Below are 19,782 nucleotides of genomic sequence, written 5' to 3'. Positions count from 1 at the left end.
TGTGTACTGTGGCTTTAAGTGAATTTCTCTCTTTCATCAACTTCATCCGTCTGTGTGTCCATGTCTGTGCGTGTGTGTGTGCGTGTCTTTGCGTACGTGTGCGTCCATGTATGCCCGCGTCTGTGTCCATATGTGTGTGCGTCCGTTTGTGTGTGCATGTGTGTGCGTGTCCATGCGTTTGTCCATGTGCGTGCGTGTGTGTTTGATCATGTGTGTGTCCGTTTGTGTGTGCATCAATGTGTTTGTGTATTGTCCACGTGTGCATGCGTGTCCCTGTCCCTTAGTGAGTCGGCGTGCGAGCACGTCAGCAGATTGTGTGAAGGACAGCAGCCCTTGCAGACGTGTGCGTGGCTCCCCCTTGCCTTGTTCCCTTGGTGGTTGAAGCGTATCCTGGTGACTCTGGAGTTCCCCGGGCTCCTGAAGCAGATGATCTGCTGGGAGTGGCCCCACTCAAACATCCTCACGCTGCCGTCCTGGGCGCCCGTCAGGTCTGGGGAAGCAATTGTACTCATTTTATAGTCACAGCATAGACATACGTCTAGCAGTCGTACTGTACAGAGACCTGCTGGGAATGACGCAACTCAGAACCATCAGACAACCGGATGGTAGCCAAACATACAAGGTTTGTAACAAAAGAGCGACATTTTTTTGACTCTAGATTTATTTATTATTCAAGCACACAGCTGTCTCTACACAGCCGAGAAGAACTCGCAACATTGGCTGTTTTATCACCCGTATTAGTCAACGTTTAACCGTGTGACAGGGCGCTTTGCTCAAATTGCGTCGGTGAACGTGTGAACCCCCCCCCCCCCCCGCCCCAGTGTGAACGGAGAGTGTGTGAGCAAAGTATTAGTAAGTGCAGCGTGCGGAGTCACTCACAGTACGGCAGCGTGGGATGGGAAGTCATCCTCCTCACGTTGTTGATGTTTCTTTTGATCAGCTGAAAGGGACGGGGGAAAGAGAAACACGAAGAGGAGGAAGACAGAGCTAAGTCAAGCATTCTGTTCAGTCTGAACCGCGTGGGCGGGGATGAACTGAAACCAGCACAAAAACAACACAAACTACACACGGCACCAACCAAACAAAGTTGTGCTGTAGTTTGCCAAGTAGTGCGCTTTGCCTCACACCAAAAACACACACACCATTCTTGATGAGCAGATGAAAACAGAGAGGGGGGGATATTATTATGAGCAGAGCGGTGGTTTGTCTACGGTGACCTTTGCGTTGAGATTATAAGCTTTGCTTGGATTAGTTTGGTTCACAATCCAGTTCCAGAAAGTGGGAGCTCCCAGTGTTAGGAAAACCAAACACTGAACTCAAAATGCTGTTCTAGACTACGTCTCCGTACCGCAATGCACAGTGTGTGTGTGTGTGTGTGTGTGTCTGTGTGTGTGTCTCTGTCTCTGTGTGTGTGTGTGTGTATGTGTATGTGTATGTGTATGTGTGTGTATGTGTATGTGTGTGTGTGTGTGTGTGTGTGTGTGTTTTTGCCACTGGCGGTGTACGGTCCGCCAATGACAAAGCTGGGCAACAACACCAAACATGACTCACAGTGGGCAGATTTCAAAAGGGCACCGCTATCATTATAAACACAATGCAAGCAGATCAATATTCACTGCAGACGGAGCCGCATGCAGGTTACGTCATCAGGGATTTACCGCACAAACAGCGAGTTCAGTTAAGATCCTGGAGGGGACATCCCAAAACACATTCTTCTTCAATTTCGTTGTGTGCGAGTTCAAGCTGAAACAGTGGGTTCACGTGCACTTTAAGACTGCTGTTACGGTTTTCAGACGGGTTGGATAGGCGCTATGTTAGTCAAATAAAGCAACCACTCTGCTGTGTTTCAGAATTTCTAGGCCGCATGGAGGCTACGTCATGGAGGCTACGTCATGGAGGCTACGTCATGGAGGCTACGTCATGGAGGCTACGTCATGGAGGCTGTGTCCGGGAGGCTATGTCATGGAGGCTATGTCATGGAGGCTACGTCATGGAGGCTATGTCATGGAGGCTATGTCATGGAGGCTATGTGACGGAGGTTGAGATTGAGGCTATGTCCTGGAGGCTATGTCCTTGAGGCTATGTCCCGGAGGCTATGTCCCGGAGGCTATGTCCCGGAGGCTATGTCCCAGAGGCTATGTCCCGGAGGCTATGTCCTGGTGTATTGGCCGCCCAAACAGCGAGTTCAGTTAGACCCTGGAGGGAAAACTGGGGACCTGATGACTGCTTCTAACTGAGCTACAAAAGACATGATCCTTTGGAAATCAGAGATGGAAGTCAACCTCACAACCTCTGTGGTTGGTAAGCCACGCTGCGAGAAATAATTACCATTAACTGAAGGACTTCCAAACGGAAGTCAGAAGGGTCGTAATCTACTAACGTTACTACTGGGCCGTATGAGTAGAAGCACATCTTCCCAAGGAAATCGAGTAAGGGAAAACCCCATGAACTGAAGGCTGGCTGCAGAGCTAAAGAGCACAGAGACTGAAGACATCCACAGCTCCAGAGGGGAGGCAGATGGAGGGAGGCTCACCACGGAGGCCCCCCTGCCCGTCTGCACGCCTCCGAGCCAGGGCATGTTGATGGGCGTGCCGGGGGAACTGTGGGTGTACGGCGTGGTGCCGTGGAGCGTGCCGAAGTCGTCACGGGACTGGACCACGAGGAAATCATCTCCGCCCGTACTGGAAAGAGACAAAAAGGACAATGGACGTGAATTTGTTTTATCATTTTTTTGTTTGTAAAAAGGGCAAAGATGATTGTATTGTATCGAAATACATTTTTATTTTGAGAAAAACTCAGACCGTTATGGCCGAATTAATGATGCAAATGGGTTCCGACGAGGAACATAGCAACAGCATGACTCTGTTGAGTTTGCTTCTGGGCAACAGCAGCAGCAACAACAGCAGCACAAGTTCCAAGCACACATACTTGTGAGCAGGAGGAAAACATTGCTGCATTCGGCTGGGGGATATTGGAAATATGAAAAAAAACAGACTGCTGCCAAGATTTCCTCTAGCGCAAATGTCTAACATGGTTCAGGTTTTTTTGGCTCTTTCTTTTTACTGTCAAAAAACTTCTCCATTTCTCTCTCACATCAATCAATCCATCCATCCATCCATCCATCCGTCCGTCTATCCGTCTTTTGGGCATGTACCCACACAGTGAAGCCCCCCTCCAACCTGTCTCATACAAATAATAATCATTTCCAATACAAAGTAGTGGTGCTTCGTATCAGCATTCATTTATGTGGTACCATAGGACACACGCACACACACGGGTGTTTCACTTACTTCTTGGCCTCCGGCTCGACATCTTCATCGATCCAGGTCAGGATCTGCGTCGCCAAGATGGAAGACACGTCCAGCTCCTGAATGTCATGGGTCGACGCCATGACCAGACAGTTCCGATTGGCCTGAGACACACACACACACACACACACACACACACACACACACACACACACACACACACACACACACACACACACACACACACACACACACACACACACACATACACACACACCGAAGTGGAGGTTAGGAATGACAGAGGAGAGGGAGCAGAGTAAAAGGACACGATGGAAAGAGACAATAAAAAAAAGCCACACACACGCACGAAAATGAAATTTGTTGACGCCTGGGAGGGAAGATACAACGTATTCTCCCCGCTCAGTTTATGGCTGCGGTCATCCAGTTCACCGCAGTAAATTGTGACCTGAGGTGTGTGTGTGTGTGTGCTCGTGTGTAGGTTTGTGTGATACGCCAGTGCCTATGCTTTTACTTAATAAATCAGCCTAATTTTATAATTTTAGTATAATTTTATGATTACATAAATCTTCTGCATCTTCTTTAGTAGAAAAAAATTAATAACACACAGCATATTATACATTAAATATAAATTAGTGTTAACCTAGGTCTTGGTGTTCAATGTACAAGTTGGGGCATTTGGGATGGAATGTGTGCGTTTCAATATTAGTGTTGGTGAGGTTGGCTGGCTGATCAACAGGCCCCGTACCTTATTGATGGCGAAGGCTGTGATGATGTCAGACTCTTTGTGGATGATGCGGGCTTTTCCCACAGCGGAACTCGAGTCTGTCTCCATCTGCAAAGCAACACACATCATCAACCCACTGACCTGCTGCATTGGTCTTACAACCTCACCAACACATGTCCTAGTCAAAGTCCATGTAAAAGATGCAGATGACCTGCTGCATTGGTCCTACAACCTCACCAACACAAGTCCTACTTAAAGTGCCAGTAAAAGACCTGTTTTGCGCTGTGTTTATCTAGATGTGGCACACGCAGGAGTAGTGCATAAAGCGTGGCGTAATTCAGCAATGGGCAGTCAACTTAAAAAACAACTAACTCACAAAGAAACCGCCTGCAGCTAGACAGAAACCAAAATCCTAGGAGATGCACGCAGGCGTGCATCACATGATGTTTAGGGACGATACGTTCAAATGCCGTGAATTATGTCGGCCGTCGACCTATTCAAGGGGAAAGGGGCTTCGCCTTTGTGTGTCGGAAGGAATGAAGTCAAACTCCACATTAGAGAAGGCTAAATATGGCGGTTTGCCATTTCCACAGAACACATAATCCCCGTGGAATACAGATTTAGTGCGACAGCGTTGGGCTGGTTAATCAGAAACCATTCAGCTTCGTAGTCGGTCCTCCGGGAGACCTGGGTTAATTAACAACGAGCCGAGTGTAAAATGGGGTAGTTTGGAAGGGAGAGTGAGCCTGAGAGAGAGACACAGACGGAGGGAGGGTGGGTGTTGGTGAGGGAGAGAGAGAGACAGTGAAAGAGAGGGAGAGACGGAGAGAGAGTGAGCGTGAGAGAGAGAGACATGTATGGCTTTGTGGGCGTTCAGCTTCAGTCTGAGATGCATAATCAAGATGGCGCAATGTAAGATTAATTTCCATAGCTAACACGAACACAAAGTTCCAAGTCCACTTGGCAATGACCCAGAACGGCGACTAGTGTGCATAAATCATGACCTACGCATTGTTCCACCAGCAGGCTCACGCTAGACATACGTGTAGCTCATCTACCGGGTGTTTGGCTCAGTCGCCGGACGACGCACATTTCCATCAAGACTTTGATTTTGCAAAAGCAGAACATTTGTGACTTAATTTCCCTGACTCCTTTGTTTCGTTTCCTACATTTATGCCTTATTAAACCATAACCAAAAAACTAAAACGTACTCTCATTCTTCCGCCAACAGTTTTGACATCTACATTCATCCACAGTTCGGAAATTAAACTGTGAAATTGTCAGAAAAGCCCCAAAAACGTTCAGCCTTTTTCCCCCTGATTTCTTACTGCCTTGACCCCTCCATGCTCAGCTTGACCCCCATCCAACCAGCTGCAGTAGTAGTGGGAAGTGAGTAGTAGTTGGCAGTACCTGTTTTGATACCACCTCGTCCAACCCGGTGCATTTCATATTGTCAGTCTTCTCCTCAACCGACTTAATAAGGGGTTAGTGAAGCAACAGTGCAGACCACACACACACACACCCACAAAGACACAAACACAGACCCAAACACCACCACACACAGGGACACACCACATGAATGACAATGTGATTAGTTAAAGGAAAGAGACTAAACTAATATAAACGAATACATGCGGCGCGCATTCCATACAAACATGCACGTTAGACTCCATCATTACAACATGGTTACATGTGTCGCTGTCCATTGATTGGGCAGATACAGCGATAGTGAGTCAGCGATGATGTCAATAGTGTTACGATGTAGTTGTTCTTGGAAGCGCTACGGCTAGCCTCTTCCAAAGACGACCCGTTCAGCAAGGCTAGTGTGCGGCGCCGGGCCGTCGTACCTCGTTGGGCCCTCGTTTCTTGGTGAAGATGTTCCTGATGAAGGTGTCCTGGACGTAGTCCTGCTTCACCAGGAACTGCCACAGCCGCTTCACCGGCAGTGCAGAGTGGTGCGCAGAGCTGGGGGGCAAAGAGAGGGCATGTGGATTTGAGCCGGCAATAAAATATATAAAATTAATAAATACAATTTCTTTATTCTACAGGGATTTGGGCCTGCGAGGAGGAGGGGGGGGTTAGAGGACTCCACATATCTGCTGCTAAAGGGCGAGACACATCAAACACACCCTGCCGCTCCACAGTAATTCCTAATGAAAGCACTACACTATGGTGGTAGATTAGAGCGGGCCGCTTGGGCTTAGAGGCCGGTTTAGAGTGAGACCCGCAGGGGCGGCGGCGGCGGCTAGGCAGGCGGGGTATCTGCCGCCGACAGCATGCTACAATCAAAACCAAAACCGCGGCGTATTATGTTAACATTTGTCTCCTTGCTCGAAGGGAATGTGCAAAAAAAGTCTGATGCAATCGCATAAAGTGCATTACTGTACTTTAGAAGATTGCTTTGGGAACAGTCGAGAGACAAGCCCCTCAAGGCCCTGGTAAGAACGAGAGAAAATGCACTCTGAATTAGCCGAGTTCAGCCAGGAGGTTTTTTGATCAGTTACCGTTTTGAAGACCTCCGATGACTAACTAATAGGAAGACGATGCTATGGTATACCGATTCAATTCTTTAAAAGCTTATCTGCTCACCATTCAATTTTATATTTAAACTTTAAAATTAGTATATAAGGTTTTAAAAGGAGGCGGCCACCAACAAAGGTCAATGTAGTCCCTACACTGCCCTTTGTGGGGCACTATAGCATAAACTACACGGTAGTGTATACCTGAACGGCGTGTTGGAGGGTTCAAACAGAGCCTTGTGTCTGAGGAGGGCCGGCCCGGGGGCGGCCGTGTCCTCCTGGGAGAAGGTGACGATGTACTTGGAGGGAGGGCCTCCGAAGAGCTCCAGCCTCTTCTGCAGCACCTGCTCCCAGCACTGCAGGCTCTTCAGCGCCGCGTGGCACAGCGGCGAGCCCACGGGCAGATCTGCACGCGGAGCACAAAGAGTGAAGGCGGCGCCTCATGTGCATACGCATGCATGGAGACAAAGGAGGCACGGGTGTACAAACAGAGTTGTTAAGAGTGACACAACCACAAAGTGGCTTGGAGAATAAAACTAAAATAAAAAGGACTGATTTCAGTGCTCACCCAAAACGACCTTGTAAAAAGAATAAAAAAATAAAATATTATGTATTCAGCATTCACTCCAGCCCTGATTATACACGTCCCCTTTGTTTCAAATGAGAACTAGCTCTGTGTTTGTCGAGCTGTGTAGCAGCACCTATAGCCACTTATCCCTCCACATCGTGACCAGAACCGCCATCCACACAACCACTAGGAAACCGGATTTTAATGTGCGACAGACCACGATGTGTGCGAAGGGCACAGATAACGTGAGCAAGATCCGATACGGCGAAGCCCAAGGGTCCACATCTGGTGGTCAACGCGCACCAATGTGATCCAATCAGCAGAGTCGCACTGAGACGACAAAGTGTAATGTAAGTAAAACCGTTCACCCATATTTTCAGACAAATAACCCCAAGTGGTCTATTATAGCCAAATAACCGACGAGGTTGTTTCACGTTGACAAACAACATTTGAAGGTGGGCTAAGCCTGGAAGCTAGAGGGCATGAAAGTGTCCCTGGACAGTAATCAGTCTGCCGCTATATCCTATGTCAAATATCACAGCCGAAATTAGGGAAACTCAATCAATCATGCACAAACACATCCGTATCCTAAAGTAAACGGAACGACGTTTGGTTCGGAATTGAGAATATTGGCATAGGCTTTAACATACAGTTTCAGCATTAAATAATGAACATCTTTATTATTATGCCGGTGCTCTATGTATAAGACACTTTTTGGTGAGCGAGTTAACTTGATCAAGTTGGGAGCTCCAGTACTCAATAACTAGCAGTCCACTCCAATGGTCTATTACATTGGGAAGACTCTAGAAGATGACAATATGGTTGTGAAATCTTGTTTCTGTAAACTTGGTCGGCCATACACAGTAAAATGTTGTTCAATCCTGTTAAATCGTTGTGAGAGCACTGAGAACATATTGAAAAGGAGTTGAAATATGTTTATGTAGGTCAATGGGGGTAACAAGGCCTCTTCTCGAGACAAAATAACCTGCTTTGCCGTGAATGACGTAAACTAAGAGCAAAAACAAATCTACCACTGTCACGATCTTTCAGCATTCATAATCACACAATACGAAAGTACTGTCCCATGAAAAGCCCTTGCATTTCATTAAAAATCAAAGTCAGCGGTGAAGGAACACGATTTATTTCCCCTCATATTGATGTGAAACTAAAGCCACTGTGGAAAACCACTGTCAGGAGAGTGAGTCTTTATTAAAAATAGGCTGACAAAAAGTCAATTTCCTATGGATTTTAGCTAAGAACTACCCAACCGTTAATGTGCCAAGACATGTTTAATATCCAATGTATTCAACGAGCCAAAAATAATATGTTTTTATTTGAAAGTCAAACGATGAATCAATTAGGACGATTAGACAATCAGATATACTAATCGTCAGATTAATCGACTGTCAAAATAATCCACAGCCGCAGCCCTCAATCAGTCACGTTTAGTTTGGCAGGGAAATTGTCTAATGTTAATTTACATGATGATGATTGACTCTCAGCTTTGATGCAATCAAGAGCATTCAAATTACAACCAAGCATCGCAGCCCATCTGCCACGCAAACAAGGGCTGTGTGTAGACGGTTGTCTGGTCCTTACCTATGAGGTCATGTCCGGCCATGGGATAGAAGGACTTTAGGTTGATCACAACCAGTTGCACCATCGCCAGACGCATCAGACACCAGCTATAGGAGAAGGAGATACATTGTATATCAGGAGGTGAACAAGGGACCTTCATTATACTTGTTTCCTTCTAGAATCCACTCAGTGTATGTGTCCTTATTTACTGGACGGAATATTAACTGGACGGAAACATCCTCTCTCTCAAAAAAGGAAAAGGGTCTGAAGTGAAGCTATAAACTCTATTCAAATAAGCCAATGGAGTTTGAGTTAACATTGCGTCACACCAGTCGTTACCTGTAGGAGTTGTTGTTGGAGTGCTCTCTCAAGGGGGAGTTGGGGTCGAAGATGTCCTCATAGTCCTCGTCATCGTCATCTTCGTCCTGGCTATTGTGACTGTCCTCCGAGTCGTACTCCTCCCGCTCCTCAGACGGCGGGAGGTGGGGCTACGGGAGCCACAACATCGGGGACAGAGAAGAACAAGCCTTTGATGAGGATGATGAAGGATTCCAAAAAGTACAGCAGCCAGAATCCTCCTTTTGTTATGGCTGACCAACATTCATTTGACTCTGAGAATTACTTTACCTCATTACTACCAGCATTCATCTTATTGTCACAAAAGACAAGCGGTAGGAGAGTGTACATAAGAATGTGATTTAGAATTTCAGCAAAATATGCTGATCATCTTATTCAAGTGGTAAAGGCGGTGTGGTCCTATTTTCCTTGTTGGTACCTTGGCAATAAGGTAGTCCCAAATGCTGAGGTCGGGCGGGACAAAGCGTTCCTTGAAGATGGAGGCTGCTTCCCGCTCCACTACGGAGGGGGAACTGAGGCTGGCTGGGCTGGCTGACCCTTCCCTCTGTAGCCCCGCCTCTTCCTTGGAGCTGCTGCGCGACGACATCATCCTGAAGCGCCTCGACTTCCTTTCTGAGCTGTCATTTGAAGGCGAATCTAAAGCCATCGGACAAAATAGTCTTTAACCGTGGATTTAGGCTCGAGTCCCATCCATCCTCTTCCCTATCCCTCTTTGCATGTTTGAAAGCTTTCTGAAGTATTGTTTATACAGAAAAAGAGGAAATGAAAGATTTGCTTACACACACACACACACACACACACACACACACACACACACACACACACACACACACACACACACACACACACACACACACACACACACACACACACACACACACACACACACACACACACACACGGCACCTGGCGGGGAGAACGCCTGCGGCCCGTTGAGCCTCTCGGCGACGGGGGTCTTGACCCCTCCCCCGAACACGGCCACCCACAGCCTGCTGTTGAGGGGGTGCGCCACGATGCGGAACAGCTCGTTGCAGGAGTGAGTGGCGAGGCCGTGGACGAACAGGCTGAGGTAGACGGCGGTGAGGATCTCACAGAGCAGCACGCCCAGACCCGGCTGGCTCTCCTCCCCGGCCGAGTTCAGCAGGCGGATCAGAGAGGCGATGCCTGACAGGAGAGGAGCCCAGCGGGGAAGAACGGGAGGGAGAGGAGGGATGGGATCCAGGAGAAAGGGGAATGACACGCAGGGTGAGTCAAAGTCAGTGATGGGTCTTGTGAGCACCAGACGTGTTGGGAGACCTGTTAAAAAGTACCCTTTGAGTGGGATCTGCGGTGCAATCCACCAGCAGATCTTAAGCGTTTCCCAACGAGCGCGGTAAAGCCACCCTCAATCACCTGCTCACAAGGCAGGGGGACGTTTTCCATCATCGTCGCTGGCCAAATAAAACCGACACAGCTGTGTGTTCCCGACTTGATTTCCCAACTGCTTATCTGAAGCCCATTTTAATTGAGATTGCGCCGGATGGAAACGTTAGCTTTTTCTGATGAATCATTTTCAAAGAGCCGTGGGGGATTCAAGCGGCACACAGGGTATCAGTGTGCGCAGATTGTAAAACGCCACCGAACCGTTTTAATATCTGTGCATATGCGCAATTGAAAAGCAGCACAATCTCAATTTGTAGCCTCCATTATAGTTAAACAAGTCCCTGGAAAGAGATTTACTGTGATGAACCGTGTCATTGTAGATGGCTAACTGACTGCTCATTCTGGGGGACAAAGACCCCCATTTTAGTTAGACACCACCCTGGTACAACCAAAACACAGGTTCCATTATCTCTCCAATTGCCCACCCAATTTGAGCCTTTTTGCTCCAAAAATACCAGAATGAGTTGCTTCGCATTTCTGGTTTTCATATGGGCTTGGTATCACGTCAGACACTCCAGGGAGTCTGATATTTTTAAGAAATAATTTTCCAGGTAATCACACCTTCTTCCTTGCACCTTCATATTCCTCTCCTTACAATAACAAAATACATCATGTTCCCTTATTATCAAAGGATTATCAATGAAAAAAAGAGGTAGATCTCTCAAAACGGATGGATACAGAGTGCGTGTCTAAGCCCATATCAACAGTGAGTTCAGCTCAAAACACATGTGAGACCATGGGTGATGTGACGGCAGCGTTGAGAGGGGTTTGAGGCGACGGGCTGAGCCCTGATGTACCTGGCCACTGAGCGGGAGTGGTGTTGGGCTGCACCGCCTCGTCCATGCTGACGGTCCTCCCGGGCTGCCTCCCAGACAGCAGCACACTCTGGTACACGATGCCCGTGAACTGGTTCATTTGACTGAGAGCACACAAAGTGGAGCCAAACAAACAGACACCAGACTCAATTAGTGGGAAACCAAAGGAGACCGAAAAAGGAAGATTCGGTGGTAAATTGTTTAAATTGAAAAAGGGATGAGGTGGTGTAAATATGCAACGTGAAACTGTTCAAATGTTAAAACTTTGTTCTCGACAATTTTCTATCAAACCGACGGCTAGACAATCTACCGATGCACTGGACTCGCATGCCCGCGAGACATGGAAGAATCAGGTTCTACAAGGCAGCGATGCGACGGTTCTAACTGAAGACATCCAGTACGTCTTGAGAGGAATGTGCCAGCTCCATCCTCCAACAACCAAAGATCATAGAGCAACTGACACGAAAGGAATGGGTTGGCCGTAGAGGCCATAGGATGGGAGCTGAATCCACAGGGAATCGTCTATGCCGTCCAACCCCCCCCTCGAGAGAACACAGCGTGCCTCTCTCCCGCAGCCAATAAGTTCCCCTCAAAGAGTCTGCCACAGAACCAATTGCCCTAACGTCAGAGGGAATTCACAAGTCAGGAAGAATGGCTCTCCCAAAGGACGGAGGCGCCTAGGATGCTATTCCTGCCCTCCTCGCGTCACATCCAATTGCTAGACGCTCCTCTAGGGAGAAACCTTGACAGGGGGTCTTGGTCGCTTTCAGCTCCGTGTCTAGAAAGAATCGTTCAACGTTGGCGGCTGTTCATAAGTGTCGATTAACATTTTAACAAAGGGATGCGGTGAACACACCAAGACATTGAGTGGTATGTGGATCACACTGAAAGCTCAGGTATTATACATGACCCAAGTGGCGTACACAGTGGAACTCCTTTAAAGACGTCGACTCATTCCACTTCATCACACACACACACACACACACACACACACACACACACACACACACACACACACACACACACACACACACACACACACACACACACACACACACACACACACACACACACACACACGTTTCACTCAACGAGTATGGTGATACACTGCGACTGCACACTCTCATTTTAATTACCATAACAAAGAGGGTGTTAAATTATAAATAGCTTTTTCAATTTAGTTAGTCTTCAAAACCCCGAAAAGGACGAGATTTGGAAGCTCCTCGAGCATGCATGTGCGTGTGTCTGTGACCGCCCGCCAACGTGGAGGGTATACTAAAGTAAGTAAACAAACCAAAAAGTCGTCAACAACAAACTTCTTCAAAATCGCAGCTTTGTGACTGATGGGAGTTTCGAGTGTCACTAGGCCAGAGAGTGCTATATAAAGTACAACCAGTCAGGGTTGCACTCGTAATAGGAAACAACCACTCCAAATCCTCGCTTCTCCCCTGTTTGACGCATACGGCATGCAGTCCGGGCAGCTCCACCACTAGGGCCTTACCGCCGGGGCTCTGAGGGTTACGGTTCGGTCGAGCAAGAGTTTAAGTCATTGCATAAAACTAGAGGATTTCTGACAGGACCGAAGAGGTTTCTCAGGCTTGTGGAAAATTCTGTTGACTTGCAGAACTGTCTGGAATGCATTTAATCGCTTGCCCAGAACCTGGTAAAGGATAGATAACGCTTTGATCGATGAGATTGCAGCACTGGTTTCCATGGCCGCCCACAACTACATTTCTAATCGATTCTACCCCAAAACATGCTAAATCCAGCAACAGCAATATTATTCAGGAAAATTGCATGAATAGCAAGTCTGATGCAAACTAAAATAAGGATCAATGCACAGTTTGAATAATAATTAGTGTTAAAAAGTTAATGACGACGATCCCTTAAACTGGAAGGGACGTTGTCCCTAAATAAACCAAGTATAGAGCTTTAGAGATGTAGACTAGTGATACGGTCTCCTATGGAGTGTTGGATGAGACTCACCTGTAGTGTCCATCACAGAGACATTGATAAATGCAGGCCGACAGCGATGCAGCCAGGGTGTGCATCACGTAAATCTAAGAAAACAGATGGGACAAAAACAGATATGCATCGGAAAGGGTCTCACTTTCTTTAAAATATACTAAACAAGGAAATGCACCAATAGAATACAAATGCTCTGTTTACTGTTATTTTATACAAGTCCTACCGCTCCACCTTAAAACATTTCAAAGTTTCTCAGATGTGGAATGGCCATCTGTTTTCATCCTATTAAATAATGACTGGGAGTAAATGGTAATGGAAATTTCCATGGTTCGGTAAGCGGCTAACAATCCTAACAAGTACCCTAGGGGGTAATTGATGACAAGGTGAATTTCTCAGTGGGGATTTCAGGCTCTCACCTCGTTGTTGACTACGTCCGGGTGTGGAGGGGAGTCCAGGGAGGTAATGGTGTGTAAGATGTCTTGGGCCAGGTTGGTCAGGTGCACAATGGGATTGGCTACTACTGTCTTGGCATTGGCTGTGCAAGCCAATAGGAGTGGAATGGAGGCGGGTGGCGGGCAGGGGGCCACGGGCGATTGGATGGACTCGTCCTGTGGGATAGAAATGTGAGTCGTTTATAAGAGCTGAGAAGATGACATTGTGTGTCAGCACGTAGTTGTCATCCAAGAAAGTAAAAAATAGTAAAACACATGAATACGTTGCTCTGCCAATGTCTACAGTCAGTATGAATACCTACCCAAGTAGGATTAATAGTATATATGCAATACCCATTAACGTTCCCACATTGGCTAAATACATCAAATATAATAAACGTATATACAATACAAAGCATCGGGGTGATCATGTCTAGCTCAACTGACGCAGGGCGTCAACACTGCCAGGATTCAAGCTTTTATTCACACTGGGGCCACCCATACTATGAAGGTGCATGCACTCAGTTACTGGACCATAAAGGCCTCGAGCAAATGGCCAAACACAGCTTCCCTCGAAAACAACCAGAAAAACCTGCAGACTCGGTTATACAATACCCCTATTCCCAGGTGGCCTTTGTATGACTTGTCGTTCCCATGCCACTCGAAATATATCTTGGTTTTTTGCTCAGAATTTCCCCCGGAGTGGTAAGAGTAAGAAGACTCTTTGTTTGTTACTGCACAAACGACTTTAAGTACTACACACAAAATGAAATCTCTGGATTTAACGCAGCAGTAGGAGAAGTGTGCAGCCGCAACGCAGCGCCAAATAGACCAACTTCAGGTCCACTGCCTACTGCCTAGGTCAAGGGCACCGGCAGGAGCATGGACCAGGCACGGACGTGTTTTGGTGTGTACAAACTCAACACAGAAAGGGTCCCACCCCCTCCCCAGGGTTTGAACCTAGGCTCTTGCTGTGAGGCAGAAGTGATAACCACTGCGACAGCCGGCGAACTCAGTCTGGCCTGCAGAGGAGTGAGCAATCAGTACAACATGTCAGCCAATTGCCCCAGGTGTGTGAGTTAGCCCTTCCCGGCGAACAAATACACAACCCTGTATGCGTCACACGATCTCCGCTTTCATTGAGGACAGGCTCCCAGAGGACTGTGTGCTCAGCCTTTTAATATTGTGCTGCCAAGCCATTACACGCCACTCTCTACACAATGAATGGGTTGTTGAAATGTCATGCTTGTTGGTGTTGTGGGGTGGTAAAGTGTTGCTGGTGAGGTTATTCTTCAGGGGGGAGGGTGGCAGGCAAGAGCATATGGACGGATATATAGTATGTTTATTAAGCTTTAAGCTGCTAAACCGGGAAACTGTGTAAATTGTGTCAGCACAGGGGGTTGACTCAGAGCCAACGCTGGGAGCACGGTGTCAGGTCGGGTTACGCGCCTGACTCTGAACAGGAAGTCCCAAGTGGACAGCTACGGGGGCTGGCCGTCCGTACGTCTCCTTGCGCCGACTGACCTGGTGAGACTCCTGCAGCAGCAGGATGAGCTCCATGCGTACGGAGGCCAGCCCTCCACCGTGGGAGCCGTGGAGGCTGCAGTAGCTCAGGAACATCCGGAGCAGGGGCTGGTTGGTCTGGAGCCACAGACGCCGACTGCGCTGGCTCTGGCCACACGGGCTCCCCACCTGCATGGCACACACGGACATCACTCGCCTCGGACACAGTTCGTTGTCATTTTTTGGTCGTGGTGTTTTGACCGGCATTTCTATGTTCAACCCGTGGTTTGTCATCAAATGAGCACGGTCGAGTTGAGTTAAAACATAATTGATTATGCGCAAAGGGGCGTGCCTCATTAATATCATGACATTCTGTAAAATGTTCAAATGCAAGGGAGTGGAGAAAGTCTTTAAGCTCAGGGACCGAAATTTTTTCATCCAAAAACCCATGAGTAAAAACAACAAATGGAGTCCAACAGAGCAAGAAGGAAGGCTTGCACGAGAGGCATATTTTCTTTTCCGGTATATCTACCAGCATGGTAAGACAGCAGCACCCACCTGCTGGTCTTCTGCTGTTCCAGACCCAGGGTCCAAGCCGGGGACGTCTGGGACGGCCAGCTCTGTGAGACAGGGCCTGTAGCTGCAGCAATGCTGGAGAGCCACCACCTGGGAAAACACAAATTCATAAGAAAGGGACACGGTCCAAACATTACGATTTCCCACTGAAATGGCCAAAAGCGAAAGTGCTTCCTGCCAAAAAGGACTTGTCAGTCTACCAAACACCCAGAAGACTATTTTATTTTGGTTTGGCAGAATCCGTCTCTATGCTTATTCGAACATCTTAAGTTTTCCTTAAATGTGTGTACTGGGCAACAGAAGTCTCTTTTAACATGCCGTATAAGTTCCTCCCCATCAACCCTCAAAGAACTTCAAGAAACATGCATAAATAAGCCAAGGGTGTTATTGCAGTTAGTTTAAACGTGATACAACAAGGACTACGCCAGAAAAGACAAAGCATTTCTGCAAATTTTGTAAGAGATTAAGTACTAAACAGAGAGAATAGGAGAGAAAATGTAGGGTCGAAAAAAAACAACACCATGGCCACTTTGGGCCCTTTTATATGGCAGGTCGGTTAACTCGATTAATGGCGCTTGTTGGGTTTGAGATGACGATCGTTACCTCTTTCTCCAGCCACTGGCAGAGCTGGTAGCGCAGCTTCCCCCCGTCCAGCTCGTAGCCTGTGGACAGAGTCCTCAGCTCGTTGGTCAGGATCTTCAGACAGGCGTGGAACTTCAGCTGGGCGGCCGAGATGTCTTCCGACGGCGTCAGGAAGTCGTCGTCGTCCTCCGCCGCCGACGCCGCCTCTGTGAGCGGCGACGCCGAGTCCTGTGCGCTCTGGAACACGCTGCGGTTGCCCGCGGCGCCGCTCTTATCGCTGACGTCTTCGTCGTCGTCCTCCTTGTCGCTCTCCCACTTGATCTCCAGGGCTTCATCGGGCTGCGTCAGCGACGGCTGACTCCAGTCGAAGCTGAGCACCGATTCCGACCGGCTGTTGGACAGGCTCCCGCCGTGCGACTCGTAACCGTTCAAAACCGGCTGAGACCAGTCCATGTCTTTCCCGCCGTTGCCGTCGTCGCTGGCTCCCGCCGGTGTGGCGGTCCCGGCGCTGCCGCCGTCCTGTCGGAGCGGGCTTGAGCGTTTGCGGACCTTGGGCATCTTGGAGAGCACCTCCAGGGCCAGCATGGGGCAGCCGGCCTGCAGGTGTGCGTGGGCGGCGGTGAAGAACAGCCGGCGCTCCACCAGGCTGATGGAGTCCGCCCGGCGGCCCTCCGTGGTCAGGCCCACCTTGGCCTTGTCCGAGGAGCCCAGGTGGCGCCTCAGGAGGAGCGGGTGCGTGCGGAGGTAAGTGTAGAAGTTGAACACCTCGGGGTTGCACGGAGACGTGGAGGAGGGGCCTGGAGAACACGGGTCAAGGGCAGGCGTTACAGACAGAGATGATAGAGGGTAGAATATAGAAATAGAGGTAGATGGTAAGAGGTAGGGCGATAAAGACAGGAACGGAAATAAGGATACAAGGCGAGAGGTAGAGAGCGTGAGAAAGAGATAGAGAGCATGAGATAGAGAAGTAGAGAGGAAGAGATATAGTGGGTGCAATATCTTTATTACACTTGTCTGTTGTATATTGAGCTATGATCAAGCCCTCTTGGAATCTGATGCAATGCACATGTCTCTGTGCGGTTGTGGGACTGAATGTGTGGGTGACCCTCGCAGTTTCCCCCCTCCGGGATAAATAAAGTGTATTCTAGAGAGGCCGGGAGGGAGAGGGAGAGAGCGAGACCTACTGGTCTCTGATGCGGTCCCAGGGCTCCCAGGGTCGGCAGCAGGCTGTTGGAGGAGAGTGTCCAGGGCGCTGCTGTAGTCCTCCAGCACCCAGTGGGCCATGCTGCAGAGGAATGGGTCTGGGTGGGCCTCGATCTGAAACCCATCACCAAACACAAAGCTTATTACACCACTCTCACTTTCTGCCCGCATGAGACAGTCTCCATCTTTTTTTTTTTCTGCCTGACAAATCTGATATCCTAGTTATTTATAGTTATTGTTGCTATGAGGTTTCAACACAACCCTGTGATTCATTACCTTGAGGAATCATCATTGTGCTTTCTGAAGTCATAAATATTTCATTGGTGTATACGAGGCGCGATCAGACTCGCCTGTTTGTCTTGTCCCAAGATGTGCCTCTGGAGGATCTTTTTGTAGGTGGGGGCCGTCCCGAACTCAGACTCGTACAGTCTGGAGATGACCAGGGCCAGCTGTATGTCCTGCATCTTCTCTACGCACACCTGGAGGGAGAGGACATTTCAAATGCTTTGGCTGACTTTTGATTTGACACCGTTTGGTATTCAAAATGAATACAAACTTGAAAGATAGCCCCGTAGTCCCAAGTGAGTAGACCGGGGTTACAACCGTTTAAGGACAATTTAAACAATTCCCTTTGACGGCAAAGAGGTGGAAAGAAGCCAGCGATGCAAGAGGGAACACACAGCAGGTGGTGAGCAGAGGTGCAACCCTTTAGCGTGTGAGCTGCATGTCAATGAGACGGCCTCCCAACTAGAGAGGGATTGACTTTCCCTGAGTGCCACTCACTGCCAAGAGAGAGAGAAGAAAGAAAAATCGCCTGCCCATGGAAATTGCTTTACCTCCACGGCATCCTTGAGTGAACCAGCCAGTAGGAAGAAGGCGGCAGAGTGTTGGAACCGCTGCTTCCCCAGCAGAGAGAAGGCATTCTTCAATGCCGCCTTCCTCCACCGATCCTCGTTGAAGTTATTGCTGAAGAAGTCTGTCATCTTAGGGTTGTTCTGAGACCTGCGGATAGGGAGTCGGCATATTTAAAACAACAGAGTGGATGTCATTAGTCGTCCCCATCTGACAGCATTGATCTCGCTCGCTGTGTGTGTGTGTGTGTGTGTGTGTGTGTGTGTGTGTGTGTGTGTGTGTGTGTGTGTGTGTGTGTGTGTGTGTGTGTGTGTGTGTGTGTGTGTGTGTGTGTGTGTGTGTGTGTGTGTACAGGAATATTTAAGTACGTGTCTCCCGTCGCCAATGCGTTGTGCTTGCCTGTACAGTCCCCAGACCACCGCCTTCTTCTTCATGGCAAGGTAGAAAATGGCAGCATCCAAGGGATCGTTGTGTCTTTGAAAGGAAGCCTTAGCAACCTGACAGATTGAACGAACAAAAACACAAAAACAGAAAGAGAGCGGTTAAGATTACAGCACTGGCTTCAAAGCGCGGCCCACTTTTGTCCAAATTGGAAGTTACGATTTTATGGGTCATTTCAGAGAACTGCAGGCGCAGAAACAAGTGTGTCGTTTGCCGCCATCAGCAAAACCGAAAATTGCCCTGCTTTGATGGCCATTTGTATTCAATGGAGAAGCGCAATCCAAATAGAACATGGTGGCCATGGCCAGTCATGCCTCACGGCTTAACGGTAACAACAAAGCATGACCTGTTAAAACATTGCATGTCGTGTTCGCTCAGGCTCTTCTCCCGTACCTTCTCGATGCACCGTCGCAGCTTGTTGGTGCTGCGGAGCCACCAGCCCAGGCCCATTGAGCGCAGCTCGGTCCAGCTGGGTTCCCCTCTCTGGTGGGCGGGCAGCATGTTCAGCAGCTCCTCCTCCGCCTCCGAGTGGAAGGCCCAGGCAAAGTGACACGTGGACAGGCCTGGAGGGGCGCAGGGGCCAACACAGCAGCGGTCACACGACGCTGAGGCTTCAGGTCATTTACCGTGCAGACAGACACAATGAGTTCCCTTGTTTTCTCCTTTTAGTTTTGAAGCTTTGGTTGTTTAGGAGCTTTGGTTGTTTTGGAGTTGCTGAGTTGGCAGTCACATGAGACAGAATAATGACCGTGAAGTGGTCGTATAGGAAATTAAAGTGTGTGGAAAAAGTATTGTGTAAAAAAGCTTTGACACTAACTGTGGGCACAGTTGGAGGAACACACCAGAAACACCCATCGGAGGGGAACAAGGAGAGATGCCTTACTTTGTTGCACGGACTGTCGTAACTCAACAGTGCACACTGGCGTCAAGCCCCCAATAAAACAGAAGATCGTTCACTACAAGTGCATTTATGG

General features: G+C 48.5%; 1 protein-coding gene across 4 annotated transcripts in view; it reads right to left on the bottom strand.

Moving 5' to 3' along the window:
* The window catches only part of dmxl1 (Dmx like 1), a 46,343-nt gene that overhangs the window by 5,781 nt on the left and 20,780 nt on the right, over nt 1–19,782 (bottom strand). For 3 of the 4 annotated variants that reach the window (XM_030359847.1, XM_030359849.1, XM_030359848.1), the window contains 23 exons: nt 19,202–19,371; nt 18,767–18,864; nt 18,352–18,517; nt 17,866–17,994; nt 17,497–17,629; nt 16,334–17,109; nt 15,713–15,820; nt 15,176–15,343; nt 13,637–13,828; nt 13,239–13,312; nt 11,235–11,356; nt 9,922–10,179; nt 9,434–9,651; nt 8,998–9,146; nt 8,680–8,765; nt 6,717–6,918; nt 5,841–5,958; nt 5,404–5,466; nt 4,015–4,101; nt 3,291–3,412; nt 2,534–2,681; nt 880–940; nt 363–490 (listed from right to left, as the gene is read on the bottom strand). In XM_030359847.1, coding sequence (XP_030215707.1) covers nt 363–490; nt 880–940; nt 2,534–2,681; nt 3,291–3,412; nt 4,015–4,101; nt 5,404–5,466; nt 5,841–5,958; nt 6,717–6,918; nt 8,680–8,765; nt 8,998–9,146; nt 9,434–9,651; nt 9,922–10,179; nt 11,235–11,356; nt 13,239–13,312; nt 13,637–13,828; nt 15,176–15,343; nt 15,713–15,820; nt 16,334–17,109; nt 17,497–17,629; nt 17,866–17,994; nt 18,352–18,517; nt 18,767–18,864; nt 19,202–19,371 — 3,776 coding nt within the window. The remainder of the gene's footprint in view (nt 1–362; nt 491–879; nt 941–2,533; nt 2,682–3,290; nt 3,413–4,014; nt 4,102–5,403; nt 5,467–5,840; nt 5,959–6,716; nt 6,919–8,679; nt 8,766–8,997; nt 9,147–9,433; nt 9,652–9,921; nt 10,180–11,234; nt 11,357–13,238; nt 13,313–13,636; nt 13,829–15,175; nt 15,344–15,712; nt 15,821–16,333; nt 17,110–17,496; nt 17,630–17,865; nt 17,995–18,351; nt 18,518–18,766; nt 18,865–19,201; nt 19,372–19,782) is intronic. The other variant, XM_030359850.1, reaches the window with a different exon arrangement.

This window comes from Gadus morhua, chromosome 6, assembly GCF_902167405.1.
Source record: "Gadus morhua chromosome 6, gadMor3.0, whole genome shotgun sequence".
Lineage (NCBI taxonomy): Eukaryota > Metazoa > Chordata > Actinopteri > Gadiformes > Gadidae > Gadus > Gadus morhua.
The sequence above is the reverse complement of the archived record's forward strand: the minus strand, read 5'-3'. Positions and strand labels throughout refer to the sequence as shown.